Here is an 18,688-nt window from a genome sequence, read left to right on the forward strand (position 1 = left end):
TTCCAGCGACAAATAATTTGTCTGTCCACACTAGAATGCGACGTGACTGCGAGATGCGTCAAAATCAATCAAAACCCACAGCCAATCAGAACAGCGTGTGGGCGAAGTCTCGTGGCAAGTGCACAGGCACTACCCTGGTAATCCAGAGTTCTCGCGAGAGCACAAGTTGAATTTGCTCAGCGAGTTACTCTGGTGTCGAGTAATGATGCTCATTAAATATGCCCCTCAATCAGAGCTGCACCAATCACATTGGGTTATCTGATATAGGCGGGCCAGAGGCGAGCTAAACAGATGACGACAGCGCTGTGACGTCGAAGTTATTAATAAACATTGCAAGATGGCTATGGATGAATACCAGTTGTTTGAAACGGCTTTGGCCGCTACAATGAACAAGTTAGACTTTTTATCTGAAACAGGAAAAGACGACGCCGCTCGAATCGTTCCTTTGCAAGAAGGACGTTTTTGCTGTTTTGCCGACCGGATACGGTAAGAGTCTAATCTACCAGTTAGCTCCGCTGGTAGCTAAGCGTATGGGGTTTAATGTTGTGATTGGTCATAGTCTTATCCAATTGCGTGCAGTGAGATTTTTAAATGCATGCTTGGTGCCGCCCCTCGAGCTGGCCGATTTTCATTAGTCCACGCCAGACCATTAATCTTTTAGATTTAGGTCTGGATTTCCAGGCTACACAGGCACAGCACCAGAGAGTAATCTTGACGGCACTCGCAAGAAAATGGATAAGTAGGCTACATAATCAAATTCACAAATATTACACCATTTAAACTTTGAATATCATTTAGTGCTCCCAGCTTTGTAACTGTAAAAGCAACAATGGATAATTCACCTCAGATCTTGAAATTAAACAAATGGAAACAAGAACGTTTAAACTGTGAACAAACAAGTGTATTCTTTGACACAGATTGTTTTAGTAACTCAGAAGCCTATGTATTTTTAATAATGTTTAAATGGTGTAATATTTGTGAATTTGATTATGTAGCTTACTATCCATTTTCTTGCGAGTGCCGTAAAGATTACTCTTTGGTGCTGCTGTGCACTTGCCGCGAGACTCCGCCCACACGCTGTTCTGATTGGCTGTGGGTTTTGTCGTGTCGCGTCTAGTGTGGACAGACAAATTATTTGTCGCTGGAATCTTATCTTATCGCGTCTGTTGTTATTGGCTGAGCTGGTCACCATGGTAGCCATTAGTAGGAGCATTTGATAGGATCTGGCACATCTGCTTGCCCATGTCACAAATCCCTCACACCAAAGCACAATCTCTTTCTAAACATATGCCTGCCGTTCTGGGTTTTAAACCAGAATACCAACATTACACTCAGTGCCAAGTGGAGAACAGAACACACCTTTTCACTCATAAAATAAAACAATCAATCAATACTTATCCATGTGTAGCTTTCCAGGTTGCTAAAAAACACACAGCCATATGCCAAAATTCAACATTATACCACAAACACAACAAAACCCAAAGATACTCTAATGTCACTGTGTCCTTTTGTACAATCTGGAGCTTTCTCAGCTTTGAGCTTCAGGACTGATGTCTCCTACTTTAATGAACAGAACATTTTGATCGCCTATAGTTATATGTGCCATTTACAAATATGATCCATCTGACCGTGAAACTAGGAAATCCAGCATGAATTAATTTCATCACTCACTCGCAGACTCTCTTCTTTATTTCTTTTTCCATTTGTGTCTTCCTGTCTAGTACACAGCAAATAAACAATTTTATTAATCAGTATTTTTTCTTGTTTTCCAGTAAAATATCAAAACATCCTTTAAACATACATTGTGTAAGATAATAAGACTTGTTTATAGAGTTAATTTTTTTTTATTTTAACACAATATTTAATGAATAAAAGTCATAAAGAATAAAAGACAAAACTAATTGCCAACGCGGCAAGAAAAACAAGCCTAATTCAAGACATTCTCTGAAAACCAGCCTTATTATACACATTATCGTATTATATCGTTATCATTTAGATTTCAGAGACTATATCTTGAATTTAGGCTTATTTAACTTTACTGGCAAATTTTTTCTTCTTGTAATAAAAAAACTTCCTTCAAAAACATTCTATTCTAGTCTAGAAATGTTTGTTTTAAGGATGTTTATTTTATTACTGAAAAAAGAAAAGCCCAGAATACTTAATAGACTTTTACAGTGCATCAGAAATGCTGACCGAGAATAAATGGTGCTAGAGTTTGAAAAACAGTATCCGAAACAAACTATATACCACCTAACTCATCTATGCTTTTCTTTATTCTCTCTTCTGTTGTTTTAAACACATCCTCTTGTTTTTGCCCTCTCAGCTTTAGTGCTTTTCCTGCTTTAAACACCAACAGGCAGAGACTCACCCCTCATCTCTCTCTCTGCATGCAATGCTCTGAGGCTGTGTCCTCCCTGATGTATAGTTTGTCCCTGCCTAATTATCACCCAGGTTTGTCTTAACAAACCTCAGGAGTGGAGCCAACAAAAAGAGAGGGAGAGAGTGTGATACTGAGAAAGCTGATGTGTTTGCGTACTGCCGACAGAAATAGAGAGAAAAGAGGTGTTGGAGTGTTATGGAGTGAGGAGAAGAGGTGATGGGGTAGGGCAGTGAAACAGAAAGATGAGTTCGGAGTAAAACAGAGAGAAAGAATTGAAAGACATGCAGAGGAACAAACTGACAGGGAGGTTTAAACTGAGGGAGGTGAAGGTCGGGCCTAAATCAATCGCTTTTGCCATTTGTGTTTGAGTAACTACAGAAAAAAAACAGGTCAATATACAGCAGTGCGCACTTCTGAATTTGTGTTTGTGTGTGTGAGACGTGGTTCTGATGAGTAGGATTCTCAAGTGCAGATTTATCACTAGTATTGATTAGCTAACGGGCAGGCACTTAACACGGGCAGAGAGCAAGAACTGCACACGCTTACAATCGACACACATGCATATGCGTAAATACTGAGTCAACAGTTGGACATTTCGGTTAATTTGCATAGCACTCTACTATCGTAAATTATATACCTAAGATCTTGCAATTCACTTTCAAAATGCACACGCACCTCTTACAAAGACTGTATACAACCAATTTGTAAACCACCGTTCAAAAGTTTGGGGTTGATAAGATTTTTGGGTAACACTTTACAATAAGGTCTCATTTGAAAACATTAATTAGTGCATTAACTTACATAAACTAAACATGAGCAATATATTTGTGCAGCACTGATTAACCTTTGTTAATGTCCGTTACTAAACATGTCTTCAGTGTCACATGATCCTTCAGAAATCATTCTAATATGCTGATTTGGTGCTCAAGAAACATTTTATAATGTTGAAAACAGTTGTGCTGCATAATATTTTTGTGGAAACTGTGATCCATTTTCCCCCCCAGGATTCTTTGATCAATAGAATGTTCAGAAAGAACAGAATTTATTTGAAATCAAAATCTTTTAAGATTATAAATGTCTTTACTGTCACTTTTCTTGATTCTTTAAAAAAAAATAACAAATTAAATCTTACTGACCCCAAACTTTTGAACGGTAGTGTAGATCAGAGTTAACATAAACCATTTGAAGTTTGTAGTTAGTTTTAGGATTTGCAAGCAAAAAATAAGATATGTAGTACAGTTGTTAACACAGCTATTGACAGTTGTTGCATTTCCATAACAATGCTCATTAATAGAGTCACACATGGCAATAGTTTGTTTGTTGTGTGTAATATTTTTTTCTTTTAAGGGATCATAATTTGTTATGTAATTTTAAAGAAGGTGGTTTCCTTTGTGATAATAATTGTACATTATCTGGCAACAAAATATATGAATAAATAAATACAAAAATTTAAACTCAAAGTGGCATTTTATGTTCATTTATTTATGACATAATAGCCTATTTTATTTATGTGAGAAGAAAAAGATCACAAAGTGATCAGGGAGACATGAAAATAGCACTGCACTGTAAAAAAAATATGATCAATAAGGTATGACAACATTTATATTTACATTGCTTTAACTCATCAAAATAAGTAAAGCAATTTTCAACCTTTTTGTAGGAACTGGTAACTACTGTCAAATATACGGTTTAACAGTCACTTTATAAAATTACTTAACCAAAGAATGCCATGATTTACCAATTACAAACAAGTATTCCAGAGAAGTGTGTCTTTTACTTTTGAATACGGTTCTGAGGTTATTAACCCAAAAATGATCATCACTCACCCTCATGTCTTTCCGAACCTGTATGACTTTCTTTCTTCTGAGGAGCACAAAATAAGATATTCTAAAGAGCGCTGGGGTCTGAACAGAAATGGGTCCCGTTGATTTTTTGTTATTGTACTGAATAGAAAAAAATATATTTTTTAAAATATCTTCTTTTGTGTTCCACAGAAGAAATAAATTAATAAATACAAGTTTGGAACAACATGAGGATGAGTCAATGATGAGAGAATGATGAACTCTCTCTTTAATTCTGTCAAGATGGTTTAGCAGCCAGTCTGGTGGAAACGTGTGTGCTGATATTATACTGTTGCTATTTGAGGTTAGAGGTGATTTCACACAGTGCACAGTCTATTGGAAAAAACAGTTGTTACATGTTACACACTCGTTATTTAGAACCTCCCGGGAGCAGGAACATTACAGGCCCGTAACTAATGACTAAAAGTGCAACTCTGAGATAATTGCAGATGTAGTTACTGATCCTCAGGAGAAACCTACTTATGTGATGGGCTGTAGTTTATATGTTGGATATTAAACAATGTCAATATTGCAACATGGAACATGTTCAAAACTACACAGAATTACCATGGGACCATATCCAGATACCTTTGCAGCTTGGTACTTTTTGTTATAGTCCCCTTAAATTTGAGTTAAGACTTAACTGTTTGTGCAGCTGGAATGCCAAAGAGCTCATTGTTTGATGAATATTTGAACGTACAGATAGAAGGCAGGAATCTGAAGGCTTTACTGTATTTCTGAGAAAATCTACCGTCTTGTCAGATCCAAGTACTTTTTAATACATCACAGTGAGCAAACAGTTTTGAAAAAGCACAGTCTCTCTTTAATTTCTCCATTATATTCAGAATCTGCTGATGAATTGTTTTTCTCTTGTCGATGTTTGTGGGCGCGTATGTGTGTGTGTGTTCTATCAGGGCGGCTCTATCAGAGATGGTTTAAGAGTTTAGCGCTCATTTCTTCTCACTGGGTCTCTAATCGCTCTTTTGCTCCTCAAATAGAATCTCTGTTCTCACTCACAGGGCTTTCAGAGATTGTCTGTTCAAATTCAGAAAAGTGCAAAGCCTCAGGCTGACAACAGCTCCCATCACACACATACGTTCTCACTCTCTCACCTTTGTTTCCACCTGCTGATTCTCACTTGCTCTCTTTCACCTTCTAATTCCTCTCACCTCGCCGATGCTTCTCTCCTTTAATGTCTTTTCCCTCTTGAGCTGTCTCTACATTTGTCTCATTCAGCCTCTGAAAAAGAGGGGAGAAAAAAGAATTGACTCACCTCCTCCTCCACCCAGAAGTGTCTTGTTAGCTGAAACGACAAAAAGAAACAGAGGACTCTTCAGGGAAGATGTCAAGAGACATTACAGCAAACAGTGACTTAAAAGGAAGTAATACCTTACTGGTGACTGACAATACAAATTTAATCAGAGGGGAAAAGTTCAAGGACAAGAATTAAAGAACCTCAACTCAATTTACGCTACCGTTCAAACGTTTGGGGCCGGGAAGATTTTTTTATTGTTTTTGAATAGACTTTTATTATGATAATCTTTATTTGGTAAGATAAGTACCAATGTGACATATTACAATATATTTTTAAAAAGTAATTTATTCCTGTGATGCAAAGCTGAATTTTCAGCATCATTACTCCAGTCTTCAGTGTCACATGATTCTTCAGAAATCATTATAATATGCTGATTTGAATTTTATTATTATTATGTTTTGCTGCTTAATTTTTTTTAATAGCGTTATACTTTTTTTGATCAATAGAAAAATAATTTATTTAATATAGAAATTTCTTAATGCGCCGTTGCTGAATAAAACAATTTCTTTAAAAATATAATATCATTTAATATAATACAATATAATATAATATCTACTGTATACAGTATGACAATGGAGATTGTCCATTATCTGAAGAAGCCTGTTTAAAAGGGTCATAAATATTTCTTGACTTTTTTTTTTTTTTTTTGCTCAGCGGACAATGAAATCATACTGTACCTTTAAAAACTAAAACCATTAAAATAAAATATAATAAATTAATTTTCTTTTGTCAGACTGTACAGATGTGTCTGAGCCTGGTCATCCAATGTGCTAATTGACATTTGCATCAATACAGGAAAAAGCAGGGTCCTGAACCATGTGTCATAGGTGAAACCAAAGATTTAACTTGTAGATAAAGAGCTGCTTTTTCCATTATAAGATATGAATGAAATATACTGCTAAATATTTTTATCTATCAATCTCCACAAAAAGGAAAAATTGCCTCTGTGCACATCAAACCACGTTGCACAGATTTGAGTTCAAGTACGAGGCTGTCGCACAACAAACCAGAAGTGAAACAACGCTGTTTCATGATCAGGCAGTGAAGCTAAAACACAAATGAGCAATAAGATAGCGGATTATATTTTCCCATTTAAAATTCATTACACCTCTGCACATGGACATTATTAAACTGCATGATAAGTGACGAGCTTATGAGCCAACAAATAATTTACCAGATGGAGTTAATGTAAGCCCAGACAAACACATTTTTTCAAATGAATAGACACACAGCCACAGAAAAAAGCACAAACACATACACACGCACAATTTAGATAGACTGACAAACAGAAAACAGTATGGAGAGAGAGGTAACCATAGCAACCCCAAAGCCCAAAGGTTTGTTACTGAAACCTAGTTAATTACACAGGGAGGGCAAAGGAGGAGAGATGGAGACAGACGAGATGAGAGACACAGGAGAGACAGAGCAGGAAAGATGTAATTTGCAAGTGGAGGCCCCTTTCTTTCCTGTCTGTCAGAGGGAAAAAAACTACAAGTGAGAAGGAAAAAGGGTTCAGATATGCACGAGGAAGGACAGAGCAAAACAGTGGGAGAGAGAATGAGCGAAGGCTGTAAGTTGATGATACCCCAGGGAGAGAGATTTACCATCTGCTTAAACCCTGTGTGCGGTGTCTTACCCAGGGGAAGGGTGACAGTAGTACCGTAGAGATGATGATGTTCGCACACACCACACACACACACTCACACAGCTCTGTGAGGCATATTGACATGATGAGATTGTATGCGGGAATGTGTTCACAAAATGCAATCTTCTTATTCAGAACTGTAACAATTCCTTTCAGGCAGGATGAAATGGATCTGCGATGAAAACAATGTGCATGAACATCAATACCGAGGTTGGGATTGTAAACAAAAATACTGCGCTGATTCTTAGTGTCAATTCGACTCTGCACAGCAAAGCACACAGCAAGAGGCAATATACGCCAATGACGAGTTTACGGGCGGATTAGGATCACGGAGAGGGATTAGAAAAAAGAAAAACAAAAGGATGAATAGTTGAGAATAAAAAAAAAGTTCAACAGAAGGTTGGGGGTGAGAGGAGGGACGGACGTGGACGAGAGGCAGAGAGAGACAAAGATAAAAGCTGGGCGGTATATCAAGAACGTGCAACAACATAGGTACAAAAACTCCATAAATGAAAAGATGAAAAGAACAAAAGAGAAAAGGTCTTTTTTTTCTTCAAAAACAGCACAGCATGAGTTTGCATCATTTACATTTCTTTTTTTGTATTTTATAATAAATGCATTAATAAGAAGAGCTGACAGAAAAGTTCCAGCTCATATTTTTCATTTATATCAGAGGCATGCAGTGGTGTTTTGAAATGAGGCAAAGTCCTCACAGTTTAAAAAATATATATATATATATAGTTTTTTTGTGTGTTCTTCTTTTTTTAATAAATCAAATGTAAAAGTTACACTTAATGTTGTCACATTTTTCTGGTTAAATAAACATTACATTACATTAAAAAAGAAAAAAGGAAATCAAATACAATTCTATTTTTTTATTTTTACATTAACAATGTAATTCATGTTCCATTTATTAAAACCAAGTATAAATCTCATCAAGTTAGAGTTAAGCATTTTTGCATTTATTCCAAAATAATAACTAAAGGCAGTAACAATTTAGTCATCAAGCTCAGTAAACACTGGTCACAGACATGAAGATAGGGTACAATGGAGCTAAAGACAAATGTGCTTTTCACTACTCCCATGATTGCAGGAAAAAAATATATGTTTGTATGGAACATTGATGGAGCAACAGATTTTGTGTGAAAATAAATCATTAAAGGGTTATTTTGTTTAAAAATCAGTTTAAAAACAGTTTTTTTTTTACCACACAGTGTAAAAGGCTCACCAGCGTGGGGCAAAAGGCACAAAGTATTAATACAAATACTTAAGCTAAAATATGTTTTTAATAATGTCTAAGTTAATACTTCAAAACAATCACTTCAGCAAAGTTTGTACTGTTTTCTGTTTAAAAAGAATTCATTTTTATTTAAAAAATATACTATCATTAAAATATTAAAACAAATATATTTTAAAAATACAAAAACAAAATTATTAGAAAAAGTAAAGATTTTGAAAACATTGAAGATAATTTAATATAAATTTACAGTAGTAACAATAAATTATAATCTATTATATTATATGATTAATATTATAATTTTTAAAAAATGATGGTTTCATTATAAATATGGGGATTATCAAGGTGGACACCCAACTTAATATATGATATTTACCATCTGAATCTAACCATGTCATGTCAACAAATTGAAAATCAGCCAGCTTTTTATTATCATGTTAATTATTGTGCCTTTTGCCCCAACAGCAGGGGCGCATTTTACCCCAAATACCTTACATATTCTTCCGTTATTGAAAAACTGTTGCTTTAATTATCTTGAACAAAACTGAAAATCATTAAGACCACCTTTGTCTCAAAATATATGAATAATTTTAGCAATTCTCATTTTCTACTTAGCAACATTTAAAAAAAAACATCAAATATTAGATCAAATTAGCACAGAATCAATTTTGCGTTGCTGCCCGCAATCACGTCAAGGATCAGACAAATTTCCACATGCATCTTGAAAAACGGATGTTTTGGAAAGTGCTGTGGCAAGTTGTACCATCTAGTTTAGAGAAAAATCAAATCAAATGCACCTTTTACCCCATTGTGCCTTTAGCCCCATTGTATATATACTTTAATTTCCTCTAAAAAACACAGTCATCATGTTTTTAGGCCATTTCAAGTTTGATTTTGACTTGGCAAGGTGGTGATATCTAAATGGCTGAGCGGTTTACTTACTTTTTAATTAGTCTTCCCATTGACCCAATCATTTTGTTCATTCAGACTGTTTTGCGAACGCGGAACACGCACGAAAACAAGAGACGGGATTATCACGTGAACCACTCATAGCCAATCATAACAAACCACATCAAATTATAGCACAATGGAGGCATTGCCTCCTCTCACGTGACTTTCCCCCATTCATTCTCAATTACCCCCCACCAATCCACCGCATTCTTTAGGGGGTCTGTTAAAACTCAATGGGCTCAGGGGAGGCAAGAGAGATGCTGCGTCCCGCTGTAACTTTACCTGCTGGTGTTGTTTTTGGACAGTGTTACTTTAGAAAAACTAGTGATTTATACACTTTTTAATGACACATTTTGTAATATTTGCGTTATTTAATTTTTGTAATATGGATTCATTTTCTCATCCTATTTTTTGAGGAGGCACTGCCTCCCTTGCCTCCTTAGAGAAAACGCCCCTGAAATATACACATAGCATATGGTATAGGAGTCATACAAACACAACACAATCAAGTGTGGTTGTACAGAAAACGTAATGGTCAAGTGTTTGGAACGGAAGAGTGTGTTTCTGAAATAGCCTGCCACCAGGGAGAGAGGGTGAAACCAGTGAGAGAGAGAGACATTGTGTGTATGTCTGAACAGATGTCCTTAATGTCTGACACTCCAGAACCCTGCAGACACCTTGGCTTGTGTCCACAATCACATTCGTAAACACGCAAATACACATGCACTGTACATTATACACACCTCCTCTCAAGATATCTTCATAAACATTTACTTCACTATATGTGCAGGGCTACAATAAAATGCAAGTCAAAGTCAATCCTACTCACAGTTCAGTGCGCTGATAGCTCAGGACATGCACACAGCCTCACAGTCACATGCAGTCCGAGAGGGAGGCCCTTACAGCAAACTGCATGCCATGCATTAAAATTTAATATGACATAACCACAAAAAACAATGCTGATAAGGCTGTACACAATCACATTATTCAAAAGGCGAATCAAGTCTCAATGAAAAGGTAAATATTCCATATATTCTTCATTGAGTAAATAAAATCCTTTGAGAAAACAGTCAGATGGTAATTTTATTTAAAAATGCATGTGGTTTATGTATGGAAGTGATCAAACACCAAGACGCCTGCTTGGAAAATGCTGGGAGTGGAATAGGCTAATGTTTAACCAGGAAAAACCTTGCTGATAGGGCTATTTTATGAATATGAATGTTCATATTATTATATATTTATATGCACACGTAGCATATATTGTTGTCTAAATGATATAATAAAAAACAAACTTATATGCATGATATATATTGACATTTTAGGGAAATTTAATGCATACTAATATATACATATTTATTAAAGCATTATTAGAGCATTTATTAAATTACCCTAAAATGTGTGTGTGTGTGTGTATATATATATATATATATATATATATATATATATATATATATTCACGTCAAAGATAGATGTTTTGTTCGTAAAGTGATCCATGTTAAAATCCGATACTCCGGAGGAGGAGATGAAGGGGTGGAGTGGCGCGAAAGAGAGAAAGCGCGAGGCGCATCGCTCTGAGTGACAGGAGAGAGAGAGAGAGAGAGAGAGAGAGAGAGAGAGAGAGAGAGAGAGAGAGAGAGATTCTGAGCGCGCACGACGGTCACAGCGAGTCTCACTGACTAAAGATTGAGACGGCTAAAACATAGAGAACGGGGAAATCCAAACCCATTTAAAAAAAACACACGATATAGAAAAGAAGAAAATAAAAATTTCTCTGAATGAAATCGATGGAAAGATGCCGTTTACCCAGACTGAGGTATGTTGCTCTAAATACTTCTTCATATTAGCTACTTGTTACCAACGGTCAGTCTGAGAAGGCTGAGGTATTTATTCTCTGGTCTGCTAAACTTTCCCTTCAACTGAAAGGAGGTATAAATATGTTTTTTAAGCGCTGTTTTGAGAAAACTGATATATTCTGGCTGAATGCGTAACGTTAGCTCTTTCATTTGTTTGCTCTTAAGCGCCTGTTTAATCAGTCTGAGGCGGCAGTCACATAGGATTTAAATGCAGGCGCTTAGAATTAAGATCCAGGATTGCGACTCCAACTCATTTATTTTAATGACCTGTTATTAAAGGCGTGTGACTGTGTATAGTGCCTAAATGCGCTTGTTTGCTCCTGATGGCTATTTAAATACTGGTAGCTCAACAATTTGGTGAAAATTTGCATTTGTTTTTGTACTTTCAAACCTGGTGCAGACAGGAGTGCATGTGTTTTTGCAATCTAGCGATTATGAGAGAGTGTACAATGCAAACTGACGATATACAGTAGAACATCTAATAATAGCCTATCATTTGATATTAAAATGACACTTATGGCGATTACAGACATGTCCTACACTGTAATGTGATTTAACATAAACTGAAGCACACAATTCATATTTTTATAGTGGTTGTAAATGAGAACATGCTGCTTGAGTTATGACTTACTTTTATATTTAATAATATTTTTTTTCTATGGATATATCCTGTTGTTTAAATTAATGTTCACAGTAAAGTTCTCCTTTTTACCTCTATTTAGTTTTTCAATAAGATACCTCTTTGTAAGGAAAGAAAGAAAGAATTGCAGTTTTGAGTTGCATCTTATTTATGAAAGCCAAAGGCACTCCTCTATAAATCTTCAGGGAAATCATCTTGCTTTCTGAAGGTGCAGTAAGTGAAGAGCGAGAGGGAGCGCATGTGTGTGTGTGTGTGTGTGTGTGTGTGTGTGTGTTAACATGGTGGTGACCCTTCTATATTTTATCATATTTCCTTATTTCTCATCTTTTTTTCTTGCCCTGTTGGTAACAACCAGGAAAGAGTGGGGGTTTTGTATAGACACCAGCCTGTGTTCATATCCATGCCAAAACAGTGGGGCCAGTATGTAACAAACACACTTTACACTCCATGAAAGAAGTACAGCAAGGCCTGCATTATGCACACACACACACACACACACACCCCTTCAAACACAGGCCCAGCTACCCCAAACTCATTTTAACTATGATTACCAACAACTACTCTTACATGTTTTATTGTACATAAGCAGCTTTGAGCTATGCATTATTATTATACTTAAAAATATTCTATAAAAAAAATTATAAATAAAAAACTCTTGTGGTCACAAAAACTCTACATGAACTACATCAAGAGTGAGACATTTAGGATTAGCAAAGTACTTCAGACCCAACTCAACTCTCACACAGCAGATTACACAGATTTAGAGTACATCAACTCTAACACAGATTAAGATGGTGGTCAAATGCAGATGAGCGATGAGAAAGAGAGCAAAGGGCTGAGAGCAACACAGCTCAGAAAGAGAAAATTAAATCTTAAAATAAACAAAACAAACAAAAATGGGATAATCATTGTTCATTACATTTAAAGACAAACCCGCAAGACATTTGTTCATCTTCAGATCTTTTTAATGAAATCTGAGAGCTTTCTGTCCCTCCATTGACAGCCTACGCAACTACCACTTTCAAGCCCCAGAAAGGTACTAAAGACAGCAACTCCTAATGTAATCACATAATGTACTAACTGCACATAATGTAATAGTTATTTCATTATTAATGTAATACAATTTTTTTATAATGTAAGAATTTTGTTAAAATGTAATAAAATATTGAGCTCATCATGTAATAATGATTTTCCAATGTAATAACGATTTTTCACATAATGTAATAGATTATTGAATGAGAAATTTATTATATTATGAAAACACTGTAGCAACTTATAATGTAATCTGCCCATTTCAGTCCTTTTTTTATCAGCGGTATTTAAGTGACGTGAAGGCCAAGTATAACCCATACTCGGGATATGTCCTCTGCATTTAACCCATTCAAGTTAGTGCACACACACTTTAGGAGTAGGGAGTAGTGAACACACACACACAGTGGACACACACCCCCGGAGCAGTGGGCAGCCATTTTTGCTGTGGCGCCCGGGGAGCGAATGGGGGTTTGGTGCCTTGCTCAAGGGCACCCCAGTCATTTCCTGCCGGTATTGAGAATCTTGTAAACTGAACCTGAATGTAATAAAAATATAATAATAATTATAATTGCATGAATATTTAAATCTGTTGCATTTTGCTGGAAGTGTAAGACTGGATTTAGATTTTTAAAAATGTACCTTAAAGGAATATTAATATTTTTTATTTTTTAAAAGCTATTACAATTATGACAATAGGACAATGCAATACATTTCTCATAATGTAAAAATTATTACATTATGAGCTCAAGATTTTATTAAGTTTTGAGAAAAATTGCATTATGAACATTTTACTACAATAATAATGACATGTACAATGACAATGACAAAAACATTACATTACAACATCATTAAAATAATCCATGTGACTCCAGTGGTTTAATCTCAATTTTATGAAGTGACACGAGTGCTTTGTTTGCACAAAAATATAATTTGTGACATTGTCATAAGGACTGTGTTGAAAGAGCATATAGTGCATGAACACGATGATGAAGGAAAAACGTAATCTTTAATAAATCTACAAGGCAGGTAAATCCAAACAGAGAGAACGGCTTTCAACATAGGTACACATGAACAGAAACAGGAACTTAAGTATACATGTAAACAAGGATAATTAACGACACACACCTAAACTAAATGACGAAATCAAACCAATAACCATGACAACCAATTCAACTCAGGAAAATTTGTCCTCTGCTTTTAACCCATCCAAGTTAGTGCACACACATTAGAGCTAGTCAGTAGTGAACACACTCACTAACTGCAAACTGTGGACACACACACCCGGAGCAGTGGGCAGACATTTGCTGCAAACGCCCAGGGAGCGATTGGGGGTAGGTGCCTTGCTCAGGGTCATTGGCATTGAGAGAGTAAGAGATCGCTGTTCATTCACTCCCCCACCTACATTTTCCTGGTGGTATTAAGAATCAATCCACAACCTTCAGGTTACAAGTCTGACCCTCTAACCATTAGGTCATGACTGCCCCTAATTTTGACCCCAACCAACACTGCTCTCGCGTCAACACAACACGCATGCGCCGTGGTGCTATCGTGAATGTGTGATGGAGATTAATATTTTGTAAATGAAGATGTAAATTATGTTACATTTTTGTGCAAACTAAGCACTCGTGTCACTTCATAAAATTGATGTTAAACCATTGGAGTCACATGGATTAGTTTAATGATGTGTTTACAACCTTTCAGGGGCTTGAAAGTGGTAGTTGCGTAGGCTGTCAATGGAGTGACCGAAAGCTCTCAGATTTCATTAAAGAGATCTTCATTTGTGTTCTGAAGATGAACGAAAGTCTTACGGGTTTAAAAACGACATGAGGGTGAGTAATTGATGACATAATTTTTATTTCTGGAATAAACTGTAACTCTTAAGAACGCTTTAAGAAACCAAACGCAAGTTTACAATATACAAATTCGATATATTTGAAGGTGTAGTGATTTGTTTTTGTTTTCACTGATTTTATTTCAAGCGGTATCTGCATTGGCAGATCTCTAGACAGCAGCTTTAGTTTTATAATTCACAGTTGGGCCTGTGAGAGTGGCGTGTGTGTCAGTGGGGTCACTCTGCAGTGGGTTGTATTATAAAAACACAGCTCTACAGATAACAATAGAGAATAAAGCTGCTTCACACATACTTTTCTATACATCTTTACATATATCAGAGAAAAAATGCTAACAGATGGCTAATATGTTTAAGTCATTACTGTCAGCACCTACAGTAAAAAGACTGTTAGCAGTGAAAAAACCTAGTGCACAAACAGACAAATAAACATACACACAATGAGCCTTCTACACACTCACTATTATTACAGCTAGTTCACTATAAATGATTGACTATTGCCTTTGTTTCTAATTAATTGTTTTGTCAAAGCCACTGGTTTGTATCAAAGCATCTAATGTACTTTGCACACAAAATAGAATAGACGAAGTAGAGGAAGTGAGATAGTTGAGTGGTTTGAGGCTGGCAGACAGACTGAGCATTTCATGATCTAACTATCACCACCGTTGCTAGATCAACTCTCAACTCATATTTTATTCCATATTGGGTAACAGAAAGGTTTTTTGTTGTTGATGAAATGGCAAACAAATAACACCTTGCCATATTCTTCTTACCCTGGCACTACATTCAAAAATGGAACATTCATTCACTCAGCTTTTTGGTATGGCGTTTAAGTGTCCAATCAATATGAAAGTACTTCTAAAACTACAATAATACAGTGTTAGCTCATGTTTTCTATGCTGGCAGCTGGAATAATCTCACACTTGATTTCCCAGACTCCCTAGCATTACCAAACACAGTAATCTGGAGCTTTTACCTCAGTGCTCTCAACAACGCGGTTACAAAATGTACATTGACGTTTTTGAAAATTATTGCTGCTTGCAATGCGTAAATACATCCATGGTGGTGATTGGACTCAGTTGAACAGGATCTCTCTACATTTTCTGGTAAGAATGGTTCTGTTCAATAACCCTTTAACTTAAAGTCCCCATGAAATCAAAATTGACCCTATTTACTTTGTTAGCGCATATTACTAGTCTTGTGGTGAACAATTAATCCGTGCAAGTGAATATAAAAAAAAAAAAATTTTTAACATGGTAATCTTTAATCAAAATCTGAAAAGTTACTTCCGGTCTGGAATGGCGTCTTTTTCTGATGGCGTAGGTTTGACGGCTTGGTTTGAAAACGCTTAACCACTCCCCTCAAACCGTTAGTCTGCTATGAGTGAGAGATGGAGAGGAGGAGCACTAAGTAAAACCCTGCCCTCTGTTCAATATTCCGTTTCACTTGGAAATACGTCATAACACTGGAGAAAAGTCGTTTGCAACTTCCGGTTCACGGGGACTTTAATCTTAATTGCATTTAGCAGTGGGTATGATAAATTATGATGTTAAATTATGATTAATTAATGATGAGTCATTCATTTTAGTTCATGTTATATATATATATATATATATATATATATATATATATATATATATTAGGGCTGTGATATTAACGCGTTAATTTCGATTAATTAATCTGAGAAAAAATAACGCGTTAAAAAAAATAAAGCAGATTACCGGTAATCCATTCCGTATTGACCTTTGAACCTGGAGCTGTTCTAGCCACCATTCGACTGTAAAATGAAGGAGGGAGACGAGAACGCGCTGGCGCTGCCTGGATCATTGATTGGAACATTTACTTATAAAAAAACAGCCGGCATTTCAACGTTGATTCACCGGTGAACGTAAGGGACCAAGGTCGAATCAGTGTTGGATTATATGTTTCGATTTTGCAAAACGAATCAACGTTGATTTTGTGACGTTGTTTCACTGTCTCTTCTTTCAATATTGGTGAATAAAGATTGTAGCAGCTATGTCGACACTGAACCAATGTTGAATTATGCTTCGGTTTTGCAAATTGAATCAACGTTGATATCGTGACGTTGTTTCACCGTCTTACCTTTCATCATGGGATAATACAATTGTACATTCAATTACAACCTGTTTGCAGTTGGAGCATGAGTCATGGCAATGCTGACTGAATTTGTGATTAACTGTACACTCAAATATTGTTAACTGTCAAATTACTTGCAGCAATGGCTTAAACACATTAAACACATTAAAAATATAACACATGCTAAAGATTGTAAAAAAACAGAAGTCTAAAAATACTTTCTAAAACATGAAAAACATCTCAAACTTTAAATTGCAGCATTTTCGAAGTAATGTTAAAAACCTGTAAAGCAAGTGTAAATAATGTTTATAATTTAATATAATATATAAATATAATATAATTTAATATTAAATGTATAATTTAATAATGTTCAATAATTTAATAATCTTCAATTGTATTGTATTGATTATTTGCTAGGCACAATTATTTCAATGCTCACCCTTTGAACATTTGAACATTATTTCAATAACATGTTCAACACAATTATTTTTAATTGATTGACAGCCCTAATTTATATGCAATTAAAATGCGATTAATTTCGATTAATTAATTACAAAGCCTCTAATTAATTAGATAAATTTTTTAAAACGAGTCCCGGCCCTAATATATATATATATATACACACACACACATACATACATATATATATATATATACACACAATACATATACACATATATATGTGACCCGTGCTGGCAAAATTAGTCGCAATGAACAAATTTTCAAAAACTAGTTTTCACATTCTCTGTTAAAAAATTCAAAATGATGTATGATTTGTTTGCTTCTGACAAAAAATGAATGAGCTGCACCTGTTTAAAGTCGATAGAGTCAGCAAAGTCAATTTTGAGCAAAATCGAGATAAAGTTTTCTGAAGGTTCCAAAACAAAATCACTTAGCAACCATACCTTAAAATCCCTGGTAATAACACCAAATTTGGCACACACCAAGTCAAAACCAAATATTTTTTATATATCTAGGAAAAATATATATTCAACTTTTTCTTCCATGATACCCACAATTGTTTAACATTAATTAAACAGACAGCCTAGACCTAGTGTACCGCACGGATCTAAAATAATGTTACACATCAGATGTTTTTCCCCAACAGTTAACCAAAGGTTCACATAAGACATAACAGATAATGTTTGCGTGAATACTCGCCAAGACAGATATTTTGAAATACTGTAATTCTGTGTATGTGTGTATAATATGATGCAATATATATTACAAACTTGACAGGTGATTTTTATAAAATGTAGTTTGAGTACTATCTTCTCAGTTGTTTAAAGTTGTTTTTTGTTCAAGACAATTATCAAAGTTTGATAAAATGTTGTTTTTCCAATAAAAGAGGATCCATTTTTGCATTATTTTTTACACTTAATTACCCCTGAGCATATATGCATGTATATATACATATATTGCTGAAAATAAAAGCTGTCACAATACTAACATTTCACATACCAGTGAAATTCCACAATTCTTTATACCAATTTAGATACAAGCCAATCTTCCACCTCAATTGAACAACATGAACAAAACATGGCAAACACATAGCACTACATCAATTCATTTTTTCTTTCATTCATTGAGCACTTTTATTTCGTACTCCTAGAAAGTGAGTGTATACACAACATCAATGACCACAATCAAACCACTTCTGGAAAATCTGAGAAAGCTGAACAAGGTTACTTATGACACCAATACTCTTCTTTTAAACCACTTACTCTAATCTTATAAAATACTCCAACCGGATCAAAATTTTTAAGTTATTGATTCATTGTGTATTACAGTACGGAGATTGATTCACAGCTTCAGATAGCTCTGAGCTCTTAGTAATGTCCTTTTTAA

At 35.3% G+C, this 18,688-nt stretch overlaps 1 protein-coding gene across 1 annotated transcript in view; it reads right to left on the reverse strand.

The window, feature by feature from the left end:
- The window catches only part of macrod1 (mono-ADP ribosylhydrolase 1), a 59,828-nt gene that overhangs the window by 16,316 nt on the left and 24,824 nt on the right, over nucleotides 1-18,688 (reverse strand). The window contains exon 4 of the mRNA XM_079892928.1: nucleotides 5,495-5,524. Within this exon, the coding sequence (XP_079749054.1) occupies nucleotides 5,495-5,524 (30 nt within the window). The remainder of the gene's footprint in view (nucleotides 1-5,494; nucleotides 5,525-18,688) is intronic.

Source organism: Squalius cephalus (assembly GCF_949319135.1).
Source record: "Squalius cephalus genome assembly, chromosome: 14".
In the NCBI taxonomy this organism is placed as follows: Eukaryota; Metazoa; Chordata; class Actinopteri; order Cypriniformes; family Leuciscidae; genus Squalius; species Squalius cephalus.